The sequence below is a fragment of the Aulostomus chinensis genome, chromosome 11 (genome assembly GCF_037954235.1).
Source record: "Aulostomus chinensis isolate RoL2024-O1b breed Wild chromosome 11, RoL_Achi_v1.0, whole genome shotgun sequence".
Lineage (NCBI taxonomy): Eukaryota > Metazoa > Chordata > Actinopteri > Syngnathiformes > Aulostomidae > Aulostomus > Aulostomus chinensis.
This window is the reverse complement of record NC_141330.1, coordinates 13,850,001-13,859,260: the sequence shown is the minus strand read 5'-3', so window position 1 is coordinate 13,859,260 and position 9,260 is coordinate 13,850,001. Positions and strand designations below refer to the sequence as shown.

General features: G+C 42.0%; 2 protein-coding genes across 4 annotated transcripts in view; one reads left to right on the top strand and one right to left on the bottom strand.

Moving 5' to 3' along the window:
- The first annotated feature begins 1,120 nt into the window (after positions 1-1,120).
- fxyd7 (FXYD domain containing ion transport regulator 7) lies at positions 1,121-3,722 on the top strand. 2 transcript variants are annotated; one of them, XM_086218707.1, is made up of 6 exons: positions 1,121-1,272; positions 2,077-2,112; positions 2,219-2,293; positions 2,375-2,411; positions 2,856-2,887; positions 2,959-3,119. In XM_086218707.1, the coding sequence occupies exons 1-6, from the start codon at positions 1,260-1,262 to the stop codon at positions 2,976-2,978; spliced, it is 213 nt and encodes a 70-aa protein (XP_086074833.1). In that variant the 5' UTR covers positions 1,121-1,259; the 3' UTR covers positions 2,979-3,119. The 2 variants fall into 2 exon arrangements, with proteins under 2 accessions (XP_086074833.1, XP_086074832.1); XM_086218706.1 differs by lacking the exon at positions 2,375-2,411 and having other exon boundaries at positions 1,122-1,272; positions 2,959-3,722.
- The window catches only part of nfkbid (nuclear factor of kappa light polypeptide gene enhancer in B-cells inhibitor, delta), a 7,422-nt gene continuing 1,746 nt past the window's right edge, over positions 3,585-9,260 (bottom strand). The window contains exons 2-12 of one of the 2 annotated variants that reach the window (XM_086218703.1): positions 8,436-8,599; positions 8,321-8,354; positions 7,982-8,157; positions 7,721-7,899; positions 6,382-6,487; positions 6,145-6,291; positions 6,007-6,058; positions 5,773-5,924; positions 4,943-5,059; positions 4,699-4,863; positions 3,585-4,617 (exon numbers count right to left, since the gene is read on the bottom strand). In XM_086218703.1, the coding sequence (XP_086074829.1) occupies positions 4,546-4,617; positions 4,699-4,863; positions 4,943-5,059; positions 5,773-5,924; positions 6,007-6,058; positions 6,145-6,291; positions 6,382-6,487; positions 7,721-7,899; positions 7,982-8,157; positions 8,321-8,354; positions 8,436-8,599 (1,364 nt within the window). In that variant the 3' untranslated portion in view covers positions 3,585-4,545. The remainder of the gene's footprint in view (positions 4,618-4,698; positions 4,864-4,942; positions 5,060-5,772; positions 5,925-6,006; positions 6,059-6,144; positions 6,292-6,381; positions 6,488-7,720; positions 7,900-7,981; positions 8,158-8,320; positions 8,355-8,435; positions 8,600-9,260) is intronic. The other variant, XM_086218704.1, reaches the window with a different exon arrangement.

Genomic DNA, 9,260 nt, shown 5'->3' with positions numbered 1-9,260 from the left:
GTTTATTTCATTTATATCTGGGTTCAGATTATTGGATGAGATCCCACCGTAGCGAAGCTCAGCAGCTTGTAAGAAGGTAAGAACTGCAAATGTGGGATTTATTTTCTCCCCAGAGTCACAGGAACAGGCTGACTGCTCAAATACAGCAGGTAGAAACTGGAGCATCTGAGGAAAACTCTGATGCCTTAAGCAAACCCCCCCCCCCCCCCCCAAAAAATATGAAGTACATTATTGGTGTAACATTGGGGTGGAAACGGGGGAACAAAAAATCAAAGTAATCTTTTCGCGCGGTGGTGAAAAACCTTCCCCCCACGCAGGACCTCAAGCCATTTCTTTGACTTTTATGTGTCAGATGAAGGGATGATGTTGTCAGACTCCGGTACAAATGCTCACTTAGGTTAACACATGCACTGATCAGATGTTGGCGAATGCTCAAGGTACTGTGACCTATAAAAAAAAAAAAAAAAAACAGTTTGTGACCCATGTGAGCTTGATATCTATCACCTCTCGGGAAATCCCTAAAAGTTGGTATTTGGACTGTGACAACATTTTTGTGGTCACATTTCTACTGCACCTCTGCAACGGAAGGGACAACTCAAACAACAACAAACAACAAAGAAATTTTTTTTTTTATGAATTTTATGACAATTTTCTCAAGTAGCAGTAACAGATACCATAAATATAAAAGAGGCCATGAGTTTATCAAAAGTGGAAAAAGACATAAGCGATTGACACCTTTATCCTTGTAATGGACCCACATTAGGCCCACTTATAATCTATTCAAATTGTTTTAATTTCCTCCTTTTTTTGTATAACTGTCGTCCTTCTGTTGAAATTTCAAACAAAACTGGTAAAATTGTGATTGATAAATATTGCAGTTTTAAGATTTGGTTATTTTTCATCAGATTCATTCATTCATGTTTGAATCTTGTCGGGGGGTTTTCAGGATTTCTTTTTCAAACGTTTGAAATCTGCCGGCGGGTTCAGCAGAGATCTTCTCTGCTTTGGCATTACATTTGTAGTGTAACCTCCTATGTCTTTGGAGTCCTCCATCCTTTCATTGGTCCACTCTTACTAAGTGCAATTCTCTCTCCCGCCACCAGAGAGCGGTAGAGAGAATTGCAGAATTGTGTCTGTAAAAGGTTTCTCTCTATAACTTGGTTCGTCTGTCTAGTGCAGCTACCTCCTCTCATTGCTCCTCAACTGCAGCAGCAGCAACCTGCTCCATTAAGGAAACTGATCATCTCTGCACAGCAGCCATGGACACCACAGGTACGTTTGTTCTTTTAATAATAAAGAAGATCAGCCTAAACCTTTTAAAGTTGATCCATTATGGGGGAAAGATTCCTAGTTTATTCTTCGTAAACTGTTATTGATTATGTCTTGTTTTTGTCTGTTCGTAATGATTTGGCCTGCTGCATCGCTGCTGCGGTGCCAAGAGCCGATACTGCTGATACAACACTCAGTTTAACTGCTCTGGGAGTTCTTCAGTGAACTGACGACTATGATGGTGATGGTGATGGTGATGGTGATGAACAACTCTAGTGATGCTTAGCTCTTGTCTGTCATACCAAGGAGTGTTTTAGGCTCAGGGGGATATAGAAGAAAGCAATGACAACTGCTGGTTTGAGATTGAAAGTTCAGCAACCGCATTATTGATGTCCAGATATGTGTTTAGACTGCAGCCTGCAACATCCTGACCTGAGTAAAATAAATCAAGCCACTGTTCCAGATTGGAAGATTTATCAGTTATTTCATAACCACCTAATAGAACTGTTGAGCCAAATGACCTTTCCAACTCTTTCCAATTCAAGCTTTCTCTGTCTTCCTGCTGAGATGATCATCCTGCACCCTCCCGCTGCTGCTGCAGCTGCTGCTGCCGCCGCCGCTGCTGCTGCTGGCTTCTAACCCACTTTCTTTTGTGCTGCATCTTTTTCTGCTGAGCAAAGATGCGGCAGGAGTGCTCGTCACCAGGGGAGAAACGCTCCTGAGGAGTTGAGGAGCCAAGGCTGCAGATGTGGAGGACTGCAAACCTTTGCGCACACTTTTAATTCCTGTCCTTTGTGCTCTTTACAGAAACAGTGTTTCCAGACCAAAGTGACTTTGATTATGGTACATTTTATTCCATTTATCCATATATACTCCATAAAAAAACATCAAAAACTTCTGTTTAAGCTCATGTTTGATAGTAATGTACCGCTGATCTCCTCTCTTGCAGATTATGAGACGTTGCGGACTACAGGGGTCGTCCTTGCTATTATTATGTTTGTCTCGGGCATTTTAATAGCACTGAGTAAGTTTAATCTTCTTTTTTTTTTCATAAACCTTTGGATATTCGTACACATTTGTAACCAATGTATAATTCCTCAAACAGGTAAAAAAATCACAAAATGTGTAAAACCTTCATCCAAGTAAGAGCCAAGTGCAAGTGGATGATCAGCCTGTGCATGTTTGAAGAGGATGCCCAAGCAGTATTAACTCTCCAGATAGAAATCTCCCACAGCCCTTCCTGTCCTTAAATGCCCCCCGCCCCCCGCCCCTCACCCCTCCTGTTCCGCAGCCTAAAACACACGTCCAACACATGAAAGTTCTCCTTCAAACCTTGTGGATGGATTTGCATTTCTCCTCATGTGTTGGTCGCGAGTGGGCCGCGTGTTTCTGCATGCCGCTTGTATGGCAAGTCGACAACAAGACCAAGAAATCTGCATAATCTGACCTCAATTATCTCTGAACTGTCAAACCCTAATAATGGATGATGCACTTTATTAAATGCAACTTGTAAACTGCACAATCATTAGCAATAATGCTGGGGGGGGGGGGGGCAGATACTTACTCATTTGTCTTTCTTCTTGAAGGTCATCTGGTTCCCAAATACCAAAGACAGAAGGTAAGTTCACTTTACTGCAGTAAATACTGTCAATGCATGAAATGCATCTAATTTTGGGTCTTGTTTTGCAGTACCTCCTCCAACTGTATAGAAAACACCAGCCGAGCGAGAGGGACGTCCCAGCACGTCCCTGCAGCGAGCTGTTTGAGACTGTTGGACATCTGCCAGCTGGATGTTCATTCACAGGGTTCTCCAAACTGCTTTTATTTCACTTCCATCTGAATTCATTGAAACTCTTACCTGTATCAAATATCTTCCATGAGCGTAAGGGCTGATTCCTCCACAGTCCAAAAAAAGAAAAAAAACCTCCAGGTACATTTATTCCAACAAACTGAACGATACAGTTTTTTTTCTAACATTTACCCTTAAAAAATACAAATGCTATTAGCAGCATGAATAGTGGAGTTGCACATTTTGTGATAATCAATAAAAAAAAAAAAATACAAAAATCCTCAGGTTCCAACAAAGAACTGCGTGCTCTTCAGTTGTTATGATTTTGCCTTGTTTCTCTCTCCTGTAGATATCTGCATTCATGACTTTGAGCATCCCGGAGACACAGCATGACAATGTAGCGACGAATGGATGCGAAGAATTTTACACGCAATAAACAAAGAGGCTAACATGAAGTAGCTAGCACAATGTCTTTATTTCGATTATTGAGATAATGTTCAACATGGGAGTGATTGAAAATCCTGTCAAATACACAACACAAATTTTCATTTGTAGGATTTATTATCCCGAATGTCTTCAGTTTTAAGCTTGAATCGATGTAAACTGAGTTATCACCTGTAAAACCAAAACAATGAGACCCTTGTTGGAAATAAAGGTCCCGTCTACTCAGCGCCAGCGTTTCATGTGAGTCGTGTGTTCCAAAGTGTTGCCGAGTCGGGAGGAATGTATATCGTGCACTCACAAGATGAACGTTGCCTTTGTGCTGTGATAAGCGAGTACATTCTTTTCGTCAGAGTTAGTTTCAAATACTTTTACACGGTAAAATGTTTTGTTTCTTACCAAGAAAATGTTTCAAAAGTATGATGCATACAGAGAAAAAGTGAAAGATCATTTTCATTTTCAACATTCTTGACAGATGTCACATGCTGGTTGTAGTCAAGACCAACTCTCAGTGTATCAGTATGATCACTTGGGATGATGGTGATGATGGTGATGGGGGTTTTGACAAGACAGCATGAGAGGTTTCAAAGTCCTGGAGGTAATTATAACGATTTCACAAAAATCAACAGTCAAAAGGGAGTGAGGGAAATACGACTAGTCCTCCACCCACAACGCCTTTTATAACTTTATAACAAGTGACTCTGAACATGCAGTTTGACAACAATATGTTCCTTTGGATACTGAATAGTCAAAATTTTAAGCACATGCCAAGAAAATGACATTTTCAAATGAAACCGACAGATGAATACTTCACCCTGTGAGTTGAAAAAATAAATAAAACACGTTTACAGACACTGAATCGCAGATGATTTTAGAAACTGTATGTGGATTAAACCATCTAGTGTAAATGATCCATAGAGATTGATGTACTAGTTAAAGGTCAGACAGCCCTTTAAATGCTAAACTATAAGACTATAAATCCTCTTCTCAACAGAGGTAACATGTTTCATTCCCTCCAAATGTGGATTACGAGTGGGTTTTTTTAATCATTCCTGGTCCTGCAGGGATGTGATGCGCCGGCGTGATGAAGCGCTGCGTTTCTTCAGCATGAGCTTGAGCTAGAAATTAAAACACAGACAGGTGGATGAGGAACAATACTTAACACGCACAGACACGTCTGGCTTAGCGCCGCTGCTCACCTGCTCTCCGTGGACATTACTCTGCAGGAGATGAGCCGGCAGTTCGTTCTCCAAATTGCGGATGCTGGGGTCCGCTCCTCTGCTCAGCAGCAGCTCCAGCATCTCTTTCTGCTGGGGGTTACCATGGAGACCGGCTGCCATGTGTAAAGCTGTGTGACCGTGAGCCTAGAACAGAAAGGGAAATGCAGTATTTATATTGTGTGTTCGTATAGAAGCAGATAAAAACTTGTTTGGCTGAACTCACTTTCATATTGACGAAGTCCTTCATGTTAGGGAGGGGAAACATCAGCAGGTAGCGGGCCAGCTCAATGTTCCCCTCTTTGACAGCCAAGTGCAGCACTGTCTTGTTACTTTTGATTTCCTGAGATTTCAGAAGTGGAAGTGATGGGGTGAACATGATAAGTCAGATGGAGAGATTTAAGTGTCAAGCAAGAACAAAAGTTAAAGGCAAATGCATCACCTGATTTATTGTATATGGACTGAAAGGTCAAATGAATCAGTCGTCTAAGTTTCATTTTTCTCCTACAAACTCGAACTAACTCTACTAACTCTAAGCTCCATGATTACTGGCTCTCTACAGCAGTGGTTCCCAACCCCCCGGCCGTGGACCGGTACCGATCCGTGGGTCATTTGGTACCGGGCCGCACAGAAAGAATAAATTTACATTAACTTACATCATTTCCATTTGATTTATTATCTGAGTCTGAATCATGTTTTATTTTGAAAAATGATCCTCTCCATTATATCCGTCTATGACTCACTCTTGAATCATGTCATGACGCTTGTCTCAGTCACGGACCAGACCGCATTAAGCCTCGGGCGTAATAAAGTTTCCTTAAGCTTTGAACCTTGAACCTAAACTGACGGCAGAAAACCCTGAGATCAGAGACAGCAACCAAAACAAAATTACGGAGTCGACTGGACAGCAGTGTAGTTGTAATTTTCATGCACCATGCAACAAGGCTCAGTGCACCTTTAAAGGCCAAAATATTGCCGGATATTAAACCGATCCCTGGCGCAAAAAAAAGTTTGGAACTTCTGCTCTAGAGAGATTGTCAGAGATGTGCTTCGTACCTGCTTGAGCAGAGACGCGCCTGCCCTGGCAAGCATGTCCACACAAAAGAGCTTCTCACAGGCTTTGGTCTGAAGGCCAACATCTGCCTGTCCACACAAAGCCTTTATGGTGGTACTGTGAGAAATGGCTGCACAGTGCAGTGGAGTCATACCTAAAAAAAAAAAAAGAAAAAGTGACAAGTTGGTACTATTAAATGAGGAGACGTGTGTCTAACTATCTAAAACAAGTGGTACCTTCAAAATTCAGGGTTTCGAGGTTGATGTGAGGTCTGTTTGACAGAATCATCTGAGAAAAAGAGATTTGTTTTGTCTTATTGAGCAAAATAACTCCAATCATACTGTCTGTGTGCTGAGGCGATGAAGCTGTTATACCTGTAGAACATTGGGGAAGCCATAGTGGGCGGCTAGGTGAAGAGCTGTTTGTCCTTTGACGTCACACGCGTTGATGTCCGCTCCGAACGACAGCAGATCCTGCACAATGTCTGGATGGTTCGCCGTCACCGCAACCAGCAAGGCAGTCTGCACAAATATGTAATGACAGATAATCTTATGTTTATGTTTGTGACAAAAATACAAGTAGCACAATCTTCTTTTTTTTTTTTTACGTACCTTGCCCTTGTGTTCTTTGGCATCCAGCTTGCCGAAACCCCTCAGCCTCTCTGCAGCAGCAAAGGCATACTCCCTGTAGCCCTTGGCAGTGTAGATATGCAGGATGCTGAGAGAACAAGAGAACATGACAAATTAGCTGTCAAAGTAGCTGGAAATTTGTGGTAATCTCCAAAACGAAATATCACTTAATCCCTTTCAGAGCTTTCCATTTTATCAGAGTTTCTGATTATTGAGAATGATTGACTCCCCGACATCTGCTGTTATTCAGAGTTTTTCTGTGACTACCACCGTGCACGTATGTGGCTCTCAATTTTTGTGAAAGTGAAACTCTCACAGAAGTTGGTAAATAAAATGTGCGCCCACATGCACGTTCAGGATCAGTGGTTTATAGCTGCATCCTGAAGGGGAGCGTGTTTCTTTTTCTCCTTTTAAAAAAAAAAAAACCAAACCCTTTCACAGAATATGCAGAATTATTAGCAGCGTCTTTGATGAAGTTTGACTGCGGATGTCAATGTTGCATTGCTGCCACCAGTTTATAAATTCAATCTGGGCATGCATTGATTTGATGATGGTATCAGCCAATACAGCCTCAAATAGCTGGGTCAGTGGGGAAGGAGCGAGTCCTTAAACCAGGAAGAGAGCATTGTTGAACATCCAGGGCCTTTCATTTGAAATGCCTGAAACAACATCAGGGGTTCCCACTAGCTTCAACACGTTTCCTCTAAACACCAAACAGATCAGTAAATATCATACAGTACTTGTGAATTAAGGCAGAGTTTATGTGTCTTTTAAAAGTCACGGCCGAGCGGCTAAAGGACTCCGCAGATGTCAAACAGAAGACGCTCCAACAAATCATTAAAGTGGTGTTAATTTGATGAAGATTTTCATAAAATCTCAGAAACTGTTGTTAGCCAGACGGCTGAAATGACCCATCCAATCCAGAGTGAAAAAAATCCCATCAGCTGTTGGTGAAAGGCATGTACTGTTTTCTCTTTATTATTCATTATTGAAAAAAAAATATTAAAGAGATTTAAAATTTAATAAATGAAATGTATTCATCTTTATTTATTTCTCACATTTTGTTTGGCAATGTTAGGAAAGCACTGTAAAAGTCAAGCTTGATGTTGCCCAACTTTCCAAGTTTCACCATCAGAGTGGTATCCAGTATCGGTCCAGGTATTTGTATCAGTATGTGGACTGAAAAAGCCAGATCAGGTCACTCCCAGTCTAGTTTATGATACTGAGGAAAGCCGAGGCCTCTGTTTGCGGGTTAAAAGTTTCCTTATATCCTTTTTCTTTTTCTAAATACACTGAAAACCTTGAGCCCTTGCAGACTCACGTGTCTCCGTCTTCATCCTGCCCCATGGTTCTGCTGTAGTCCATCCCCCTTAGCATCATCCTGGCCTCCTCCAGTTTATTGGCATCCAATACTGAACCACAGCTCAGCTGTGTGGCCAAACTGGAATCCAGAAGTGACCAAGACGAAGCCATGGTTTGATCCATCGTCATCTGACACTCCTACTCACAGAAATAAGGAGTCGCATCACCACACAATTTAATATTGTGCGCTTTTCATCTTCTAAAAGGGGGATTCTCTTACAAATGGCTGAGACAGCATGTGTCCAAACATCTGCTGCTGTGAGCTGTAATCAGACGCCATGGGGACGCTGTAGTCTGGAGCATAGCTGGGGCCCGGTTGACTGGAGTAGTAGGGGTCTGGTCCGGGGGTCCAGTGCTCGTAGCTCAGTGGCATGTCTGAGAAACTGCTTGATGCACCTTTAATGTAGACGAATGACTGTTTCTGTCACAGAAGAACGTCTTACCACTGTAATTTTTCAAATTAAATTCGAGCATCTCTACACACAAAATACCCGTAAGGGTCAACATTTTTATTTTTCCTGTTGGTTTTATGAATTAGAATATTACCAGAGGATCTTACCTGTGCAGGTAAGTGGTTCTGATGAGGTCACCTGCTGACAGAAGCAATTAAGCCATCACGTATTTATAATTGTATGTTACGTTGAGATAGCATGTCTCTTTGTGTGCTGCCTTACTGGAACAGCAGCGGGAGGAGCAGGACTAGTGCTGGCTACGGAGCAGGAGGAGGAAGACGGGGAGGACGAGGAGGAGTGGGTCAGCAAGGAGGTCCCTCGCTGTCTCCTCTGCTCCAAGAGTTTCTTCACTGTTGGCAGAGTGCAACACGGCTTCTCCTTTGGCGCTGAGGCAGAAAAATGATGATTATACGGTCACGTAGCTCATCAGTTGGGATGAGAAGCTCGTGTAGACACGGAACAAAACGGCAATTAATTTGTGTTGATTACTCAATCTGTGAGGAAATTGATGTATTCATTCATTATATACCACATTGTATGGTACATTTGTGAATGAATTTGGGGAGGTTTTTATCATTTATAGCACCTTACAGGAGTAGTAGTACAAATTTTGTGAAGACACAATAACATTATTCTATTCTATCCTATTCTATTCTATTCTATTCTAGCATCGCGGGCTATGCGTGACGCTGTGTCTGCCAACTATTTGAGCAATTTCCTCATGGTGTTCCTGAGATAGTTTGAATTTCATTTGATCTGTCTGTAACGTTTAACCTCTCAAACCCCTTTTGACTACATCTTGTAGTCCAAAGTCCCAGTGGATTTTTGTGGCAAGTTTTAAGAATCTCTCTCAAGCGTTCCCAGAGTTACCGTGCTAACAATGGCGCGGACGTCCTGAAAACATCAGGTCTCCACCCTACCGCTCCGTATGCATCAAACACATGCAGCAACATCGAAAAACATATTTCAGCATGAGAACTTCCCGGATGAAACTCATTTAGAGTACATTAAATGCCACAAATTGGCTAAGTTTAATACGAATAAGAC

What these genes read in the sequence shown, in the direction of transcription:
- fxyd7 (XM_086218706.1), top strand. An exon ending in CCAAAGTGACTTTGATTATG is followed by an intron (nt 2,113 to 2,218) that starts GTACATTTTATT and finishes CCTCTCTTGCAG; the next exon opens with ATTATGAGACGTTGCGGACT. An exon ending in GGGCATTTTAATAGCACTGA is followed by an intron (nt 2,294 to 2,855) that starts GTAAGTTTAATC and finishes TTCTTCTTGAAG; the next exon opens with GTCATCTGGTTCCCAAATAC.